The sequence below is a fragment of the Lynx canadensis genome, chromosome A2, assembly GCF_007474595.2.
Source record: "Lynx canadensis isolate LIC74 chromosome A2, mLynCan4.pri.v2, whole genome shotgun sequence".
Lineage (NCBI taxonomy): Eukaryota > Metazoa > Chordata > Mammalia > Carnivora > Felidae > Lynx > Lynx canadensis.
The window spans coordinates 76,647,984-76,670,650 of NC_044304.2; the positions used below are offsets into that span (position 1 = coordinate 76,647,984).

The 22,667-nt window shown below is 37.5% G+C and overlaps 1 protein-coding gene and 1 pseudogene across 1 annotated transcript in view; one reads left to right on the forward strand and one right to left on the reverse strand.

Annotated features, from left to right (window-relative positions):
* Positions 1–22,667, forward strand: part of COG5 (component of oligomeric golgi complex 5) — a 311,139-nt gene that overhangs the window by 26,357 nt on the left and 262,115 nt on the right. The window contains exon 6 of the mRNA XM_032592382.1: positions 13,236–13,356. Within this exon, the coding sequence (XP_032448273.1) occupies positions 13,236–13,356 (121 nt within the window). The remainder of the gene's footprint in view (positions 1–13,235; positions 13,357–22,667) is intronic.
* On the reverse strand, positions 8,195–8,683 carry LOC115508775 (annotated as a pseudogene).

Here is a 22,667-nt window from a genome sequence, read left to right on the forward strand (position 1 = left end):
CCATCTGATTGGGTATGGAGTGGTACCTTGTTGTTTTGATTTGAATTTCCCTACTGACTAAAGATATTGAGCATCTTTTATTGTGCCTATTGGCCATTTTTTAAATCATCTTATTCATTTTTATACAGTGTTTTATTAGTTTCAGGTATACATTATAGTGATTGAACAACTCCATACATTAACTGGTGCTCATCACAACAAGTGCACTCCTTAATCCCCATGGCCTGTTTAACCCCACCTCCCACCCCCACCCCCTCTGGTAACCATCAGTGTTGGTGGGAATGCAAACGGGTACAGCCACTGTTGAAAACAGTATGGAGAGTTCTTAAGAAATTAAAAATAGAATTAACCCTATAATTCAGCAATTGCACTACTGGGTATTTACCCAAAGAATACAAAAATGTTAATTCAGAGGGATACCTGCACTCCTGTGTTTTTAGTAACATTATTTGCGATAGCCAGGGTATGGCTGTCCGTATCCTGAAAATGTCCATCAATTGGTGAATATATAAAGGAGATATGGGGGTGCCTGGGTGGCTCAGTTGGTTAAGCATCCGACTTTGGCTCAGGTCATGATCTCATAATTTGTGAGTCGGAGCCCTGCGTCGGGCTCTGTGATGACAGCTCAGGGCCTGGAGCCTGCTTCACATTCTGTCTCTGTCTCCCTCTCTCTCTGCCCCTCTACCACTTGTAGGTTGTAGTTTTCTAAGATTAGCAAATGTTCTCAGATTAAAAGCAGATTTGCTTCTTTTCTCTCTGGATTCTCCTGTGCTTCACTTTAACTTGGTATTCCTATTTGTAGTCTCATTTTAAGATGCTTTTCAGACATTTTTACATGGCATATAACATTTTTAGTTGTTTTCAGTGATAAGCTAACAACTTGGTCTGCCATACTGAAAATAGAAAACTCCCATCTTTCATCTTTTTTTTTTTTTTTAATTTATTTTGAGAGAGAGAAAGAACAGGGAAGGGGCAGAGAGAGAGAGAGAGAGAGAGAGCGAGCGAGAGAGCGAGCACGCATGCGTGAATCCCAAGCAGGCTCTGCACTTTCAGCACAGAGCCTGATGTGAGGCTTGAACTCATGAACCATGAGATCATGACCGGAGCTGAAGTTGGATGTTTAACCCACTGAGCCCCCCAGGTGCTCCTCATCTTTTTTAATAAAGCAAACATCAGGGGAACCTGGGTGGCTCAGTTGGTGCGCCCCCCCCTCGCGCCCCCCCCCTCGCGCCCCCCCCTCGCGCCCCCCCCCTCGCGCCCCCCCCTCGCGCCCCCCCTCGCGCCCCCCCCTCGCGCCCCCCCCTCGCGCCCCCCCCCTCGCGCCCCCCCCTCGCGCCCCCCCCTCGCGCCCCCCCTCGCTCCCCCCCCTCGCGCCCCCCCTCGCGCCCCCCCTCGCGCCCCCCCGCTCGCATTCTTTAAAAATAAATAAGTAAACTTTAAGAAAGAAAGAAACAAACAAATATCAGATTATTTTATTCTCCTGATAAAATTATTCACTGGTTTCTTAACAAGAAATAGAATGAAGTGTCAATCCTTAATATGGCATGTAAGCCCCTTCATGCTTGCCTTCATCAATTTTGCCTTTTGCTAGAATTTTTCATTCATTCCTTTGCACATTTTCTTTCTTCTCTAACTCAGAATATTCTTGTCATTCACTACATTCTCACTGATGTGTCATTCTTTTGTGAGACCTCTCCTGCCTTTCTTCTGGCAAGGCAGAATATTTCTTTCTCATTTTTTTGTTCCTTTAGTATCCTATGCATACTTCCATTATAGTTTTTTTCTGCATACCTTTTACTTTCCTCATACTCTTCTGTAAGACTGAGCTCCTTAAGGGCTGTGATATATGTGTTAATATTTGAATCTCTAGCCTTAGCATAGTGTTATTTATATACCAGACATTTAAATATTTAAGAAATGAGTAAAATGATTTTTTCCTTAGTCTGTGCTCCAGCTGTAATATTTTTTCTAAGTACATAGCATATGTTACTGAACAAAACATGTATGGTACTAAAAAAATTCTTTTTAATGTACTGCTACATCTGTCCTGTAACAACTTAAAAAATAGAGCATGTGAGAAGAGTTTGGATGTGTTAGTCTTTTTCATATAGAGAAGAGATACTTTAAGCTTATTTCAGTGATAGCTACTTAGAGCATGTGGGGCAGTGAGGATGCATGGGAACCTGTCCTAACAGCCAAAGAGGAATCCTGGCATGGTGGGGCCTGCGTGCACAGTGAGATATGGCTTCGCCTATAATAGCATGCTAACATTTACACATTTCTGTGACTCAGGCTCTGTGCGTTTGCAGCTCTCTGTCTGCTACTTTTTTCTGGCTGCCACTGTGGGTTAACTCTCATCCTCCTTTTCACTGGCTCATTGTTTCTTCTCACTCTAGCTGCTTTTGTCTCAGGGTTTCTGCTTATTGCCACTTTCCTAAAGTGAACGGTGACTGCCAATAATAATTTTGGGTAGTTCTCGTTCACAACAATGCCACTAGTGACAGACCTGATGTGGTTTCTATTGACCTAACACTGTTTCCCTGAATCTAATCAGTTACGGCTAAAGTCACAAGGTCATGTGACCTGAAATTTGGTGAACGTTGTGTAAGGACCTGCCCAAGCTACTTTCCTGAAGGAGTAGGGGTACTACCAGTACCCCGAGCACTCTTAAGAGTTCTCTCCTGTGAGTTCATGTTTTACTTGAATGTTAAAATATACGTTAGAACAATACTTCCTCATAGTTAAGTTGGAATTTTTTTTTTAAATTTTTTTTAACGTTTTATTTTATTTTTGGGACAGAGAGAGACAGAGCATGAACGGGGGAGGGGCAGAGAGAGAGGGAGACACAGAATCAGAAGCAGTCTCCAGGCTCTGAGCCATCAGCCCAGAGCCCGACGCGGGGCTCGAACTCACAGACCGCGAGATCATGACCTGAGCTGAAGTCGGATGCTTAACCGACTGAGCCACCCAGGCGCCCCTTAAGTTGGAATTTAAATATCACTTTTTAGGATAACTTTCTCATTTTGGACTCAAAATCATGGCATGTTTAGGGAAATTTTTTTTCTTATGAAGGAAAAGACTAACATGTAAGGATGGTAGATTTACGTGTAATTTTAGGCAATGAATTAAAATTTAATTTTTCTATTAAAATCCTTGCTTTTGACTCCAGATCTTAAACCTGTCAGAATCATGCATTTCTTTTTTTCCCCTGTGGTTAATACACTCTTTGGGCAGTAAGTTTTAAGAACCTATTTATGTTTGCCTCTTAGCTAGCTATAAGTGATAAAGAAAATTTCATGTTTATGCAGGATTTTATAATGAATGAAAACTTTAAAGTATTCTGAATCATTTGACTGTTACAATAATTGTGTTTAGAAGTTACATATCTCAGGGTGCATGGGTGGCTCAGTTGGTTAAATGCCCAACTTCCGCTCAGGTGAGTTGGTGAGTTGGTGAGTTAGGGGCCTGCGTCGGGCTCTGTGCTGATAGTTCAGAGCCTGGAGCCTGCTTCAGATTCTGTGTCTCCCTTTCTCTCTGTCCCTTGCTCTCTCTCTGTCTGTCTCTGTCTCTCTCTCAAAGATAAATAAACATTAAAAAATTTAAAAAAAAGTTGTGTATCTCATCATTTTATGGACAAATAAACCGAGGTTCTGAAAGTTACTTGCTGCAGCCAGTGTGCAGCAGTGTTAATACTGTGAAAGAAGATTTCTTTCTCTAAATTTAGTATTCTTTGCTTTTGATTCTGTAGAATATATAAAAAAGCTAGATAATCTAGTTCCTGTGTTCCAGAAGCTAGCTGGAGGTAAAAATCAAGAACAAACTCGGCTTTGTAAGTACAGATGAAGTGTAGTGGACTAGGAGTTAGGAGGCCTGACTGCTAGTCTTCATCACCCAGCCACATGATAGTAAGTGACCTTTAGTGTCTTTTGACCCCCGTTTTAGTGAGATATAATTGACATAATAACACTGTGTAAGTTTAAAGTGTATAACGTGATGATTTGATAACATGCATATGTTGTGAGATGATTACCACAATAAGCTTGGCTAACCCATCCTTTACCTCAGGTGATTACCATTTTTGTTGTGGTGGTAATGGTGGTGCATTTTTTTTATGATGAAAGTTTAGAGTGGATCTGTACATTCTCTTCCAGCTCTAAAATACAGAACTCTTTCATAATGTTTTTATTTTTTATTTTATTTCTTTTAATCTAGATTTTTTTTTTTAATGTTTATATTTTGAGAGAGAGACAGAGTGTGAGCAGGGGAAGGGCAGAGAGAGAGAGGGAGACACAGAATCCGAAACAGGCTCCAGGCTCTGAGCTGTCAGCACAGAGCCGGATGCAGGCCTCAAACCCACGAACCGTGAGATCATGACCTGAGCCAAAGTTGGATGCTTAACCGACTGAGCCACCCAGGCACCCTGAATGTTTTTATTTTTTATGGTTACAGAAGCATGAGAGGTCAGGATTTTTGTGTTTGAGATAAACACTTTAGGGGTGCCTGGGTGGCTCATTCGGTTAAGTGCTGACTTGGGCTCAAGTCATGATCTGAACAGTTCGTGAGTTCAAGCCCTGCGTCGGCTCTGTGCAGACAGCTCAGAGCCTGGAGCCTGCTTCTGATCCTGTGTCTCCTCTCTCTCTCTGCCCTTCCTCCACTCGCCCTCTGTCTCTCTCAAAAATAAACATAAAAAATTAAAAAAAATAAGATAAACACTTTATTTTTATTGTTATTAAATATTAGCCCTAATTTTCTGCACCCTTACTGTAAAAAATACTATACAAGAGGGACAACTAAGTTGAATACCTTTGGCCAAAATATTACAAAGGAAGAAAGGAAGGGAAAGTAAAGAAAAATATGCTATGTACATTTTGGTATCTTTATTTCCAGTATTTAATTTTTCTGGGATTAACTCATATGCAGGCTTACCTTAGGAAGGAAATTCATCTTAGAAATTTGTTGTCTTTAGAACTATTTTGAAGTCTGGGGCGCCTGGGTGGCTCAGTTGAGCATATGACTCTTAAATTTGGCTCTGGTCATGATCCCAGGGTCATAGGATTGGGCCCAGGTCAGGCTCTGCAGTGGACATGGAGCCTGCTTGGGATTCTCCCTCCCTCCCTCTCTCTCTCTCTCTCTGTCTCCCCCTCCCATCTTTCTCCCCCCTTCCCCTACCTTGTGCACTCTCTCTCTAAAATAAAAAATAAATAAATACTATTTTGAAATGTAAGCCCTCTTTGGAAGCTTATTATGTTTTAACCATTTTCTGTTCACTTTGGTCATTTCTGTTTTGAACATTGGGGAAACTTTAATGTTCCTGTTTAATCTTTTTATTCCTTGAGCTCCTAATTCATTTAAATGCATGTGGTATAAGAAAGCAACAAAGAAAGAGCTACAAAGTTGTTTCTGCCTTGAACATAAAATCACTATGATTGTTCTGTCAATTAGGAGAAAGTACTTTTACTTACATTTAATTCCCTTTGCTTTTTATCCCCATTTCACTCTTTACAGAAGCCTTTTCTTTCTCCAAACAGAGCCTTCTGACTTCATCTGTATACATGAATACATGAGTTGAATTTAATTATCACCCCAAGAATCATCCATCTTAGCTCGTTTTAGTAACATTGTTAGCTTATGAACTGCTTCAGAGTTTTTCAGAAATTTTGAAGAGCTTATTATCTCTTACATAGAGTATTTAAATTTTTAAAATTTTAAAATTATATAAGAAAATGAGTTTTTTTTAACTTTCAGTATGACAGCTTTGTTGAGATATAATTCACATACCTATTATATAACATTTTTATCTTTTCAATTTATTTTTTTAACTTTTTATCGTTTTACTTTTTAATTTTTTAAGTCATACACATATATTAGCTTTTCACTGGAAAGTTTTTAATTAAAATTTTTAACTTTGAAATTATATAAGTAAGAAAGCTTAAGAAAATGTTCAAACTAAGAAGGAAGAAATCATCTGACAAACATTTTCTCTGTGTGCTTATGTTTTATCGGTACATGGTTTTCATATACTTCAGTAGGGTCCTGTTAAAAATTTGATCTACTTGTATAGATGATGACTTGTTTAACTGGCTGTGTAATTATCTGCCAAAAAAGTGAATATTCCAGGAAGGAAGGAAGAGGGAAGATAACAACAACATAAAATGCCAGTGTCCCCAAATACTGTAAAAACAGCAGCTACTAGAGCAAAACTAAAAAACGTGTGCTGTGGGAGTGTTTTTGTGTTAGTTCTAGATCTAGCCTCCAGGGGGCGCAGCAGCTTCTGTTTCTGCTTGGGGAAAGCCAGTAAGACATCCCACTACAGGAGACCACTGTGCTGAGAGGCAGCTGGAGGCAAACATGCAGAGACGATAGGTACAGAAGCCTAAGACGTCAGACATTTGAGTGAAGCCTTCTAGTACTCTCCAAACCAGCCTCATTGCTAGCTGGGTGCAGCGACTGAGTAATCCCAGCTGATACCACATGCAGCATTTGAACCCTGCCTAAATTCCTGACCCACAGAATTGTGAGACATAAGAAATCATTTTAAACCACTAAGTTTTGAACTGGTTTTTGGTGCAGTGATAGGTAATTGGTAGACCTGCCAAACTGATTTTCAAGTATAGAGATAGCCATCCACATACGAATGCAGGGAAGATTGTTCCTCTCTTTCCTTAGGAATCTGATAGTGTGTTTGAGACAATCAGAATGACTAGAGAAATACCAACGTAAGACAGGTGATGAGCATAGGAGCTAATATTAAATGAAGGCTATTAATGGGAGTATAGTATGTCATGGCTGTATGTTTTGATAAATAAAAATTGTAAGAAAAAATGTAGGGAGCGCATGTGCAAAACAGGTTTTAAGAACTGTCTTCAGCTGTCATATTTGTGTCGTTGGTTGTGTATTGAGATAATGTTTTCTGTATGTTGTGCAGCAAAGCAAATGGATAATGTTAAATTATTCTAATTCTGTTATGTCTTACATCTTTGAGAGCTAGAAGTATCCGTGTGGAAGAAATAATGTACAGATGTAAGAAGATTAAGCAAACGCCCTGTGCTCCTGATTTAAAAAAAAAATTTTTTTTTTACTGTTTATTTTTTTGAGAGAGCACGAGCAGGGGAGGGGCAGAGAGAGAGGGAGACACAGAATCTGAAGCAGGCTCCAGGTTCTGAGCTGTCAGCAGAGAGCCTGATGCAGTGCTCAAACCCACAAACTGAGATCATGACCTGAGCCGAAGTCAGACGTTTAACTGACTGAACCACCCAGGTGCCCCATTAATTGGAATTATCAGTATAAATTCATGAGGGATTTTAATTTTATTTTTATATATACGTTACGTATGTACATATTTTTGTACATAGATACGTATAATATTGATCTGAGAATGTTTTATGTATATTATGGAATAAAGCAATGAATATGTGATGTTTTGATTGTGACATTTCCTATCTATGTCTGCTGAAAAGTCACAGAAATGAGCAAGTTTAGTTTCCAGAATGTGTTCTTGAAAAGCTGTTGACCTCTAAAGGAAACCAGGGCTTCCTTGATAAATCTTTGATTCCAGGTGGGGTTGAAATACATAAAATGATGCTGGAATATTTTTGTACTGTATATCAAAGAAGCTATCAACCAGGGCTCCTGGGTGGCTCAGTCGGTAAGCGTCTGACTTCAGCTCAGGTCATGATCTCATGGTTCGTGAGTTCGAGCCCCACATCAGGCTCTGTGCTGACAGCTCAGAGCCTGGAGCCTGCTTCAGATTCTGTCTCCCTGTCTCTCTGCTCCTCCTCCACTCACACTCTGTCTCCCTCTCAAAAATAAATAAACATTAAAAAAATTTTTTTAAAAAGCTATCAACCACTGCTAACATGAATCATAATGAAAGGATTTTGCAAAGCCTCTGGGGTGACCAAGTATACTAGTTTTAGCACAGAAAATCCAGGGTTCTGGGAAACTACTGTCTCAGGCAAATTGGTACAATTGGTCAGCCTGAGAGGCTTGCAGTGGCCACAGAGGGACAAAGCGAGCCTCTGCAAGGATAAAAGCTACAGTGGATTGGTATCCTTTATTATGGTTAAATCTCTGTGTTCATATTGATAGCTGAAACAAACAAACAAACACCTCACTAATTGTTCATCTTTGGTGGGTATAAGGAAAGTAATCTTTTTTTTTTTTTAAACAATTGATAATTTATTAAAAAGTTGATTTAAGCATCTGCAATAGTGACTTCAGCCTCAACTCCTGGCTCAATACTGATGGAAGTAATCTGTTTAACAATCTCAGAAGGACTGTGCAAATCAATGACTTGCCTCATTATTTCAATGATCGTCATCAGAAAATGATCCCAAGTCTTAGAATCTTTACCACGGGGAGTTTTTCTTGCAGTGATTTTGAGTCTTGGTAGGTATCCAAACTATCCTTTCACTTTGAGATTCTTTTCCTTTGTGCCTCTGACGAAGTCAGCACATAACTTCTCCAAAGATTGCATATTGTGCCTGGTTAGCAGGCTCCAGGCTCCAAGCTGTCAGCACGGAGCCTGATGAGGGGCTTGAACTCACAAACTGCAAGATCATGACCTGAGCTGAAGTCTGACTCTCAACTGACTGAGCCACTCAGATACCCCTAGTGTAATTCTAATTGGGCAAATTGCCACCTCTGGTTCCCCGGGCATCTTCCTGGTGTCTTTAAAAGTCATGGCTGTGGCGTGGCTTCCTGACCTACTTGTTCCTTGGTGAGAATGAACAGCAGTGAGGCAGGAGCAGGAGTGGGGCCTCCAGAGCTCCCCTGGAGTTGTGACCCTGTCCTCCTCACAGAGCAGGGAAGCAGTCTAATTTTGAAAACTGATAAAGCACGAGAAAGAATCAAGTATTTATTTTTATTTTTTTTGTATGAACAGTACCACCAGGTAAACAAATAGTAGGTGGGATAAAGTTAGAAATTTTATATGCTAATAAATAAAGGCAAAATGATGGATTTGGAATAATCTCTATGTTTTAATGGATTTTCACATTGAATATCACTGACTGCTAACAACACAGAGAAAAATCATACACGTGTTGCACATGCACCACTACGTAAGGGATGATTTTGCCTAAGATATTACGGTTGAGTTTGATGAAGCTACCTACATCCAACTACTGATGTACGGGAAATATGGAAGACAGAAGAATGTGTTAAACTGCACTGTGGGAATGCTCTCAACAAAACCCAGTCTGTGGGAAAATGTATAGGACAGATGATTGAATATATTTAGCAGATTGCAAAGAAAAAAATAAGATGGTGAGGGAACCTATATAGATTTTAAAAAAGGGCAAGTTTAAACTATAGCATATAAGCTAGTGTATAGATAAATATACTTCAGTAATAAAAGCACAAAGAAAAGCAAGGAAGTGATTATCCCAAAAGCCAGAGTAGTGATTTCTCTTGGCTGGGATGGGAGAGTAGAGGGCAATGGATCGAAGGCGTCATGATTGGGATAGGGTACCTAGAGGGCTTCTGTAGTCATTTCCATGGTCCTGTCTTCTGATCTGCATGGTGGTTCCAGGTTCATTTAGCTGTAATTTCTGTGTATGGTTTTCTGTGTTTGTAATATCTGTATTTATTTTAAGCACTATTTTATAGAGCAGTTGCAGGTTCACAGCAAAAGCAAGAGGAACAGGGCTCCTGGGTGGCTCATTTGGTTAAGTGTCCGACTCTTGATTTCAGCTCAGGTTGTGATCTCACAGTTGGTGAGATCGAGCCCCGTGTCAGGCTCTGTGCTGACAGCCCGGAACCTGCCTGGTTTCCCTCTCTCACTGCCCCTCCTCTGCTTGGGTACGCTTTCTCACTCTCTCAAATAAATACTGTTAAAAAAAAAAAAAGTAAGAGGAAGATAGAGGTATCTCCTATATCCCCTGCCCCTAAACATGCATGCCTCCCCCTTAACCACCATCCCCCACCAGAGTGGTACATTTGTTAAAATTGTTGAACCTATAGTGACATATCATTATCTCCCAGAGTCCATAATTTACATCTGGGTTCACTCTTGGTGTACATTCAGTGGGTTTGAATAAATGTATAGTGACATATATCCATCATTATAGTGTTTATACAGAGCATTTTCAGTGCCCTAAAAATCTTGTGTACTCTGTGTAGTCAGTCTTCTAAACTTTGGCAGCCACTGATCTTTTTCTTTTCTCCATAGTTTTGTCTTTTACAGAATTTTAGGTAGTTGAAATGATACTAATACTTATAGCCTTTTTAGATTAGCTTCTTTCACTTAACTGATATGACATTACTCTATGTCTTTTCATGGCTTGATATCTCAGTTCTTTTTAGTGCTGATAATATGTTGGTATTGTATTTGATTATAAAAGTCCCACATAAAAAATAAGGAAGGGAAATTGTCTGGAGTGGAGGCAACTATATTAGGAAATGCTGACAGTTGATGCCTTATAGATTATCTAAGACTTCTTGACTGAGGATTTTATTAAATGCTGTTGTGAGAAGATTCAACATAATCTGTTAGTAGAGAGCCATTGAAGTTTATTAAAAAGGGGACTGGAGTGCTGAAAACTGTTTCTAAGAAGCTAAATCTAGCAGGATGGATTTCAGTTAAGAGACTGGAAAGCTAGTTGGTAGACCACATTGTGAAGGTGAAGGTGGTAAAGATTTGGATTAGGTGATGCTTGTAGGACCAGAGGTAATGTAACTTTTGGGTTATGCAACAGAAGAATGGTCAATAAGAGTTGGTGACAGATTAAGTATGGTTAAAAATAAAAGCATTAGAAATAAGCTTAAAGATTTCATGTGTGAGGGCATATCCTTTATGGGATAGGTACTGGGGGATTCTAGGTGATTAGACCAAAGTAAGATCTGGTATTTCTCTTCATGTAGTATTTGGAATCCCAGAGGAATGATTATTAGGGATACTGCATTCCAGATGGTTCATTTAAAAATGCTCTTCTGACAAGCAAGAAAAAACTGATAAGTGGTTGTTTTTGGTAAGTGCATATTTGGGACATAGAGATAAGAAGGTGACTTTTTAAATTTTCTTTTGCATCTTGAATTATGTGCTTATATTACTTATTCAGAATATAAATAAAATTTAATTAAAAGATAAAGATGGGCAAATCTTCCAGTTTCTAGGGACACATTTTATTTTTTTAATGTTTATCTTTGAGGGAGAAGGTGTGCCTGTATGCATGCACAGAAGTGAGTGCGGGAGGGGCTGAGAGAGATGTGGGCACAGAGGATCCCAAGCAGGCTCTGTGCTGTCAGCACAGAGCCCAACACAGGGCTCGAACTAAGGAAAGGTGAGATCCTGACCTGATGTTGGAGGCTTACTGAGCTACCCAGGGGCCCCCAGGGACATTCTTATTTGGCATTCTTTTATCATTATAATTACTTTAGACTAAAGTTACTGAGAAAAGCATTCAGGTAAACAGGTTTAATAATTGGTTGCCTTTGACTTACATGTTTGTAAGCATTATGCTTTTGTTTTTGTTTTTTAAAAAATTTTTTTTTTTCAATGTTTATTTATTTTTTTTGGGACAGAGAGAGACAGAGCATGAACGGGGGAGGGGCAGAGAGAGAGGGAGACACAGAATCGGAAACAGGCTCCAGGCTCTGAGCCATCAGCCCAGAGCCTGACGCGGGGCTCGAACTCACGGACCGCGAGATCGTGACCTGGCTGAAGTCTGATGCTTAACCGACTGCGCCACCCAGGCGCCCCAATAAGCATTATGCTTTTGATTATGTGTTTGTGTGTCTCTGTATGTTGTGTGGGTATGTGTGTGGTTCTGGGGTGTGTGTGTTTCATTCAGAAAACAGTGTTTATAGCTGGAGTCTCAGCTGTTTTCCTAGTGCTTTTAATTCTTATTGCCTCCAGTTAAGATTTTCCTCCTTAGATGGGAGATGTTCTTCTCAACCAGCTTGAGGGTCATAAAGATGGTGGTGATGCGGCAGCATCGACTGTCTCTCTTCATTATCGCTGCTGATGCTAAAGGTCACTACATATCTACTATTCCATCAGTCTTCCCTCTCCTGTCTCTCCCTCGGGCAATTGCTCTGGAGCCAGCTTCTGTAATAAAGTGTCCTGAAATACTTGGGTCTTCATTTCATGTCTTAGTCTTTTGGTTATGTAAAGACCCAGCATTAGGTCTGGTAATGAAAAAGAAATAGTAAGTGAATGTATATGTATATGATAGTTTTTTGTTTTGTTTTGTTTTAATAACTCTCTTTTATAATTTGTTATTAGTGATTTAAAAAACATTAGAAAATTCAAGTAGGGCATATTTATTCTTTAAGATCTGGTGAAATTGGGAAAAGTTATGTTTGTTCCCCTATGGACCTAGAAAAGAGAAACCAGGATGAAAACAATAAGAGGCAGTAGTAGGAAGCTAAGCAGTCCTAGCACAGTGGCTATCAACCTTGGTTGCACATTGGATATTAAAAAAAATACTGAAGGGTGCCTGGGTGGCTCAGTCTGTTAGGTGTCTGACTTTTGATTTAGGCTGGGGTCCTGATCTCATGGTTCTTGGAATGGAGCCCCACGTCCTCGCTGACAGCATGAGCCTGCTTGGATTCTCTCTCTCTGCCCCTTACCCACTCATGCTCACTCACTCTCTTCAAATAAATAAACTTAAAAAAAAATACAGGTGGTGCACCTGGGTGGCTCAGTTGGTTAAGCGTCTGACTTCAGCTCAGGTCATGATCTCACAGTTCGTGAGTTCGAGCCCTGCATTGGGCTCTGTGCTGACAGCTTGGAGCCTGGAGCCTGCTTCAAATTCTGTGTCTCTCCCCTCCCCCCACCCCGTTTCTCCCCAGCTCATGGTCTGTCTCTCCTTCTCTCAAAAATAAACATTAAAAAAAAAATTAAAAAAAATACAGGTGCTCAGTATGCACCTCTAGAGATTCTGATTTAATTGGCCAGGGCTATGGCCTTGGCTTTGGAATTTTTTGAATTTGAATTTAATATGAAGACTGAGAACCACTGGCCTGGAGAATAAAACTACTCAAGGATCCAGAAAAGAGTTCCCGAGTTTTATAGCACCTCATTCCCCATTCTCTTCTTATGGGGTAAATTGGGAGTTTTATTTTAAAATGATGCTTTCTAAGCCTTGTGAGTTTTTAGGTTTCTGCTGGATAGGAAACAAAAGACATGAATGAATCTTTAGCATATGGAAAGAATGGAGAAATTCACATGATGATAGTAATAAAACTTAATGGATTGACTATACTTACTCAACATTGTGATATTTGTGCAGGTTGCCTGTGATTTGCTTCGGAGAATAGTTCGCATCCTGTATCTCACTAAGAGACTCCAAGGACAACTGCAAGGGGGAAGCAGAGAGATAACAAAAGCTGCTCAGAGTCTTAATGAACTTGGTAAGTTCTTTTTTGATTAAAAAGTTAGTAGAGTTTTTAAGATTTTTCAGTCACTTGATTTGTTGACTAGTGTTATCACCTGTAACAAATATTATCGAACAAATTTAATAATTATCCATATACAACTTTGTCACACTTTTCAAAATGAGTAAGTAAAATTAGTTGATTTCTTAGAAATGCGGCTTAGTTTTTTAATTCTTGTATGGTAAAATTGGCCTTTTTTTTTTTTTTTTTTTGGTATACAGGCATGTGAATTTTAATACATGTATAGATTCATGTAACCGCCAGCACAGTCATGATATAGAATAAATTCCATCACCCCCAAAATTCCCTCATGCTATCCCTTACAGTCACACCTGCCCCCTCTCCCTTTGGCAACCATTGATTAGTTTTCCATCAGTTTAGTTTTCTTTTTAGGAGAATGTTAAATAAATGGGATTATAAAGTATGTGACATTTTAGGGGCGCCTGGGTGGCTCAGTCGGTTGGGCGTCCTACTTCGGCTCATGTCATGATCTCATGGTCCGTGAGTTCAAGCCCTGCATCGAGCTCTGTGCTGTCAGTTCAGAGCCTGGAGCCTACTTCACATTCTGTGTCTCCCTCTGTCTCTGCCCCTCCCCCACTCACTTTCTGTCAAAAAATGAATAAATATTAAAAAAAATAAAAAAAAACAGTAAAGTATGTGACATTTTGAGGCTAGTGTTTGTACTCAGCATAATACCCCTGAGATTCATCCAAGGTTTTGTATATACCATAGTTTGTAACTTGGTGTTTGTTGGAATATCACTGTGTGGTTGTACCACAGTTGTTTGATTGACAGATTGAAGGAAATTTATGTTGTTTCTAGTTTTTGGTAATGATGAATAAAGCTACTATAAACATTTGTGTACAGGTTTTCATGTGAACTTAATTTTCATTTCTGTAGAATAAATGCTGTTTTTTAGGTGACAGATCCTGTGTTGGCATTATGCCTAGAAAAATTATTGAATTCATTTCTTCATATGCTCATTCTTTTCTCAGGCATTTAGAACAGACTCTTGACATTCAAGGGTTTAACATTCATGGTTTGGACTGTTAACAAGCTGCAAGGTCCATGATGATATAGTTCATAATATTTTAGGCAAATTTTTGAATAGGTACTGAGTATATGTAGAACTCACACCTGCATTTTAATGAAGCTTTGTCATTTTCTTCTTTTCATTGGGCACCCAGTAATTTTTCTGAAGTGGATGTGTTTAGTGATTTTCTACCTTTGTAGGTTCAGAGGTCTTTGATGATACCCAATTCAGATATCAAGAGTCTACTTACTGTTGGTGGTGTGCTTTGAAAATAATATCAGAAAGATAGGCATTACATGTTATTTTTGAAATCTTCTATCTTTGATATTTCAATTGCATAGTCATGTTGTAATGCTTATTCCATATTTTTCACAAAAGAAATATAACATTCTTCATACTTCAACATTTCAATTTTCAATGCCTGAATGCCTGAATTCAATGCCTGAATCATTAGAAATATAGTTAACTTGTGGTGATTTAATATGCTTGGAATACATTGTTTAAAAAGTTAATGTTTATTAAAATTAAATTTTTTTTTTAAGTTTTTAAATTCCAGTTAACATAGTGTTAAATTAGTTTCGGGTATAAGGTACAGTGATTTAACATCCGTATATCACTTGGTGCTCATGATGACAAGTGCTCCTTAATCCCCATCACCTATTACCTCTTCCTGCCTCCCCCACTTCTCCTCTGATAACCATCAGTTTGTTCTCAATAGTTAAGAGTCTATTAAAAAGTTAATTTTTAAGCAATTAGTAACGCTTGGGTATTTTTTTTCCACAGTATGTGCCAAATGTAGGAGTGTAAAAATTCTAGTATCAGCTTTTATTTTTGCTTTATCACATTTAATTTTTTTGTTCCAAAAATAATCTGTAGGATAATAGAATCATTAAAAACAGGCACAAATTAGTTCAAGGTTATTATGTATATTTGTCATCACTGACACTGTTCCATTATAAAAAATTGCTAGATTTTGATTATGATTATCATTTTTTCTAGAAACAACAGATGCTATAATACAAATGGTGATGGATTCTTTTTTAAAAAAATAGACATGAGTATCAATCATAATGTTCTGAGTTGGTTCGATGTAGAGCATAAACCCATTATCCTTCCAATGAGGCATTGGCTTTACCCAAAGTTTTATAAATATTAAATGATGAGCATTTGTTGAGAAAGTATTGTTCATGGTGGAATTCTCTCAAAATGGGTTGTGTTAATTTAAATTTTTTTTAAAGCTTTGCTGATTATGTACCATTCAGAATTTGCAAAGGCATCATCTTTTCATGATTCACCACTGTAGCTCAGTCTTGGCCAACCCTGGCATTGATAATAAGGAGAAGCCAAGAGGGAGATAAAGTTTCTACATTTGGAATTAGTATTTTAATGAAAGTAATAACTTGGCAATCAGTATTACAATTACGCATATATACTAAGTGATATTTTATGATTGGAACATCTCTGAAATTATTGTCTGTATCAGTATGGTTCTGATTCTCATTAGAAAGAATAAAATGATGAAGAGTAGCAGTGTTTACAGGCCATTGAAATTAACTTAAAACTAATCTCTTAAAAGGTCTTGGGGGTTGAAGTGCAGAGACCAGATGAAATTCATTGTCATCTGGAAATTCTTTGTATTTTGAGGGACTAGAGGGAATGTGGAGTGACTGCTAATGGATACAGATTTCTCTTTGTGGTGATGAAAGTGTCCTGGAATTAAACACTGGTTGTTGCACAACCTCATCAATATGCAGAAAAGCCTCTGAATTGTGGACTTTAAAAGGCTGGATTTTTATGGTTTGTGAATTACGTATCAATTTAAAAGTATATTCTGGAACCTGGGGACAGTTATACTAGTACCTCTTCTTTTTCTAAATTGAAGTCTAAGTGACATACAATCAACTGCACGCATTGAAAATGTGCAATTTGGTAAGTTTTGATAGGAAACATCACCAGGATCAAGGTAATGAACATAACTATCACTGTCAAAAGTTTCCTCATGCCCCTTGGCAGTTGTTCCTCAGGCATTTATTGAACTTCTTCTGTCACTATAGATTACTTGGCACTTCAGAGAATTTTATATAAATGAAATCATAGCTTGTGTTTTTGTGGCTTCTTTTAGTGAGCTTAACTTTGAGATTTATATATGTTGTTGTATATATCAATAGCTCATTCCTTTTTATTTCTGAGTAGAATTGCATCGTATAGCTATCCCACAGTTGGTTTATCCATTCACCTGGTGATGGGAAATTTGGGTTGTTTCTAGTTTTTGGCTATTAGAAATCAAGCTGCCATAAACATTCATATATAGAAATCTTTGTATGGACATATGCTTTCAGTTCTCTTTGATACATACGTAGGAGCGGAATGGCTAGATCATATGGCAGACGTGTGTTTAACTGTTTAAGAAATTTTTCAAAGTAGTTGTAAAATTTTACATTCCTACAAGTAGTGTGTGAAAATTCTGCTTCCTCCACATGCCAACACTTGTTACAGTAAGTCTTGTTATTTTTAGCCATTCTGATTGGTATGTAGTGGTACCTTGTTTTGAGTTTACAAAAAGTTTGCTAGAACTATTAAAGGAGTTTAGCAAGATCTCAGGATACAAGATTATTATAAAAATTAGTTTTATTTCCATATAATTTACTGTTAACAAGCAATTAGAAATTGAAATTCAAAAAATGGCACTTATAATAGCATCAAAAGTATGAAACACTTAGGTTGAATTTGACAAAAGATTCCTATGATCTATATAGACTGAGAACTAGAAAATGTTGTGAACATTAAAAGAAGACCTAAATTAATAAAGTAACCCTGTCCGTGCAATGAAAGACTTAATACTGTTTATTAAGATGTCCATTTTCCCTAAATTGATCTACATGAATCCAGTATGATTATCATCTGAATTCCAGCAAGCTTTTATTTAGAAATTGACAAGCTGATTTTAAAAATCATATGGAAATGCAAAGGATCCAGATAGACAAAGTTTTTAAAAGACAACAAAGTTGGAGAATAAATCCTACCTGATTTGAATACTTCTTACAAAAATTTATAGTAAACAAGACAAAACAATAGACAAATAGATCAGTGGAACAACATAGTTGAGCCAGAAATAGACCCAACTCCTATGAACAACAGAAGAGGTAATCTTTTCAATAGATGGTGTTGGCACGATGGATATCTGTATGCAAAACAGTGAACTTGTATTCCTACCTCACTTCATATCAAACAAATTAACTGAAGATGGATCACAGCCCTAAATGTAAAACGTAAGCTATAGAAAATTTAGAAGGAAACGCAAGAGGACATTTTTGTGACTTTGAATTAGAAATGATTTCTTAGATATATCACTCAAAGCACAATTCACACACACAAAACTGATAAGTTAGATTTTATCAAAATTTACAACTTTTGTTCTTTGAGGATACTGTTTGAAAAATGGAAAGGCAAGCCATTGACAAGGAGAAAATACATGCAAATATGTACTTGATCAAGGACTCATGTCCAGAATATATAGCAAACTCTTGAACGATGGTAGGAACACAGACAATGTGATTAAAAATAGGCAAAAGATTTGTACAGACACTTCACCAAAAAAGATACGTGGATGGCAGCTAGGCGTATAAGGTTCTCAATATCATTAGGCATTAGGGAAATTGAAATTATGTTAGTGTCTTGCTGACAGAGAATAAGCAGAATGATTTTAGTGCAGATATACTTGTAACTTTTCATGCAGACTATTATCTAATGGTTTTAAAAACTACTTAATATAGGTTTCAGGATTAAATTGTATCATATTGAATTATGGCTTCTCTTCAAGAAGAGTCTTTGGACTAGATGCAGATTTAGATGGGCCTTACTACAAATTCGTAACATTTTTTGGAACATGAGTGAAATAAGATACTTAAAAGCATATTTTTGATACTGTTACCAACTTTTTTAAAATTGTTGTTAGCCCATCAAAGCAGGGTCTCTACATAATTCATAAGCTTGATATCTTTTCAGAATTTAAAAAAGGTGTTTATTTTGAGAGAGTGAGCTAGCAGGGGAGAGACAGAGAGGGAGAGAGAGAATCCCAAGCAGGCTCTGCACTGTCAGCACAGAGCCTGATGTGGAGCTTGATCCCATGATCTTGAGATCATGACCTGAGCTGAAGTCGTAGGCCTAACTGACTGAGCCACCCAAGCAGCCCTTTTCAGAATTTTTTGAGCAGTTTGGGAAGCTATCATTGTGAGGCAGAGGAAGGCACCTTTTTAAAAATTAGTGTTTGAAATCACTTACGTTTAGAACTATTGAAAAGGTTCTTGTAATATCAGTACAGTGAGATCAGGTTGAATAACAGGTTTCCTTATTCTGTGGAATGCATTTGTACTTTTTCAATGTTGAATTGAAGCTATAGTGGTGAAACCGGAAAGTGCTCAACATTAGCACTTTCTAGTTTCTCCTTGGGAATATTAATGAGGTCATCTACCCATGATATAGACATCTTGACCTATCAATTATAAGGTCATTGGTGAGGAATCTAGTGTACTCTTCCCTTTAGTGTTATCAAATGTTAAAATTCTGCTGGATATTATTGGATTAGAATATTTAAATGTAGAGAGAACATGGAAGATGTAATCTATATTATTTTGAATTTAAGTAAATGGTTCTTTTCTTGTATACTAGTTTACTTGGACTTGTTGAGAAAGTTTGAACCTAGTTCCTCTCTACTTGTGTTTTCATTTTGATTCCTTACATTTTATTTCTCCTTATTTGTATTCGATCCTTGCTTTTGAAAGTTAAAAAAAAATGAATCTCTTTATTATCTTAAGATTTACTGCACGTTTTTGAGAGTCATGACTACCAAGAGCCAATACTTACCTTGTGAAGTTACCACCATTCAGGGTTTATTTCTTTCTCACTTTTTCTGGCTTAGAAACTATTTTGCCAACAGTGAGAGTTGAATTAATGATTGTTATGGATATTTTATTGTCTGACTTGTTTTAAAGAAGGTATTAATTTGACTTACAAAAATACATAAGAAGAACAAACAACAGATCAGAAACAATAAAAAGGGATGGTCCTTAGGGGTTCCAATAATAGCCCAGTTTTTGTGAGTCTTCGTTTGAGGCAGAGACGATTCATGATTTCTCCTGCTCCTCCTCCCATCGATAGGCATTCTTTTCACAGCTTTTGGGAAGAAATGGAACATGGGATTCATACATGGGTAGGAGTGATTGGAGCTCTCACAAACTGTAAAGAAAACTTGTCTTTTTAAAATGTTCTTGATTCTGCAAATCCCGATTAAAACTCATCTTTCCCTTCAAAGTAACCAAGTTCACAATACACTGGTTTATGATCCAGAACACTCTTCATTAATTAACAATGAGATATGTGCTATTCTTTGGGCTGAACACATATAATTTTCTCCCTGGACAGATTAAATGGAAAAACAAATTTGTAATCACAAACTTGTTGGTAGAATTGGAGTTAGGTCAAGGGAAGCTGGTTGTATGGTTAAGATATTAAGATATTTATCACAAAGTGTGATAAGCCTGATGCTTATTACATCTTCACATTAATAATGTGCTTTACTTTACCTGGAGTGCTGAATAAGTCTTGGGTCATGGGGAACCCTCTGTTTGGTCACTGCCAATCTCTTGACTCTTGTTTTTATTTCTTCTTTTATGCTTCATGTTGTTGACTTTCCCTATTTATTTATACAGTTTATCCAAGTAGGACACCATAAAATTGATTAGGTTTTTGTTTCCAATTAAAACTCTGTCTCAATGCTGAGTACAGTTATATTCCAGATAAGAATGGGAGTTTGAGGTTGCCTAAAACTCAGTCATGCATTTGGTCTCTTGAATTTTAGAATGATTTTGTACTAATCCCACTTACTAAATGAACTTGTTAGTATTTAGATACTTCAGATTATAGGTTAATATAAACTTTGTATCTTTTTATAGTATCAATGCTCTCTAAACAGAAATATAATGTCTCCTCATTTGTTCCAGTCTATATTTTCAAAGTTTTTTAGTTTTAAAATGATATATGTACACCCTATATATTGTGTCTTATGATAACTCTTTCTAGGTAGTTATATTTTTTTTACTACCTAATTGTTTTTTACTTATCCTACATAAAGGGATTGAAGGGGAAAAAATTTACATAAGAAAGTAAGCAGGGGCTCCTGGGTGGCTCATTCAGTTCAGTGTCCAGCTCTTGATTTCGGCTTAGGTCATGATCTCGTGGTTCGTGAGTTCAAGCCCTGTGTCAGGCTCTGCGCTGCCAATGAGGAGCCTGATTGGGATTCTCTTTCTCTCCCTCTCTCTCTGCCCCTTTCCTACTCTCTGTCTCTGTCTCTGTCTCTCTCAAAAAACAAATGAAAAAACCAGACTAGAATTTCATGGATCCTCTCTAGTCTTTTTTTGTGAAATCATGGCTTATAATTTATTTATTTATCAATTAGGTTTCAATACACATAAACCCTGTAGCTTGTTAGGAACCTGGTAAAAAAATGAGTAAATATCGTTTTTCTGTTTGGGAAGTTTAATTTATGCACTTATATGAAACTAAGCATAAAACATGATGATTATGATGATGATGATATTGTTATTATTGTTTTCATCATCCATGGAAGAAACCAGTCTTTTCTCTTTACAGCCTTCTCATTTTGGCTCATCTGCATCTTCCATGAAATAATCAGATAAAAGCTCCAGTTAATCTCTCAATATAAGACTAGATAAATTCATTAATTCATTAAGCCAGTATTTATTGAATGCCTACTAAGTGTACCATGGTTATTCTTGATATTAAACATACATCAATGAACAAAACATAAACTCCTCTGCCTTTTATAAGAATTTATATTTGAGTGGTTCCTAAGGTCCCACACTGTTATATCTGTAAAAATCTGATTCCAAAGCCTTACTCATTAGTGCTCTACTCCTTTCCTCAAACTCTATAGCAGCATTTAATTACTTTACGAAAGGCATTGCTGCCATTGGTAGGTCTCTCAGGGTCCTTTAAAAAGAAAAAAAAAAAGGATACAACATATTAAGATACACCGTGTTTAGGGCGTCTGGGTGGCTCAGTGGGTTGAGTGTCCAACTCTTGATTATGGCTCAAGTCATGATTCCAAGGTTGTGGGATCTGGTCCTGCTTAGGGCTCCATGCCCTGAGTGTGGAGCCTGTGTAGGATTCTGTCTTCCTCCCTCTGCTCCTCTCTATTGCACGCTCACTCTCTCAATCTCTAAAAGATAAAAAATAAATAAATAAATAAATAAATGCCGTGTTTATATAATGAATGTATTTTATGTTGTGATTGTTGGTTAACTCATGTTAGTGACATCTGTATTAAAGCTTATTGAGTTATCTTTTTAAAGATTTTTTAAAAAGTATTAGAAGCATTAAGTTGTAATTAAACAGTTGGGTATGGTAGAAATTAATTTTTATTGCTTATGGTCTGTTTTCTGAGTTTATAATTTTGTGGCTAAGCTGTGATAAATTAATACCACATTGTGTGGTACATTAATACTACACAAGCTGTTGAAACATTAATACCAAAAAAATTTTTTTTAATGTTTCTTTTGAGAGAGAGAGACAGAGACAGAGCATGAGCTGAGCAGGGGCAGAGAGAGAGGGAGACACAGAATCCAAAGTAGGCTCCAGGCTCCAAGCTGTCAGCACAGAGCCCGACGCGGGGCTCGAACCCTCAGGCTGTGAGGTGATCTGAGCCGAAGTCGGATGCCCAACTGACTGAGCTGCCCAGGCGCCCCATTTTGTGAAATATTTAATGTAGAAGGAAAAGATTATAGAAATTTGTTTCATCCAGTACTGTTCTTATTGTAACTGTGATATTTTCCCAATATAGTAAGACTGTACTTACAGGTACACCATTTCTGATTATGCACAGGTGAGACAAGTATGATTTATATAACCTTTGCCACATAATAGGTGACCAATAAATACTGAACTGGTGAATGTTTCTTGAGGTATCTACAAGATGATGTAGTTGGTGACAACTTTGGAAAATTTTATTATTTCAAGCTTATTAAACTTATCTTATGGTAGGAAAATTTGTACATCTGCCATATAACTTAACTATTAAATTAGGTCTCAGGTGACTCCCTTAAATGCATTTCATACATGTATAGGTTTTTTGTGACAACTTTCAACATGGAGAATCAGTATACATTTTTCACCTTAGTTGTAATCACCTGTGATGATAAACATTTTCAGAAGTTAGATTTAGATGGTCTCTAAATTA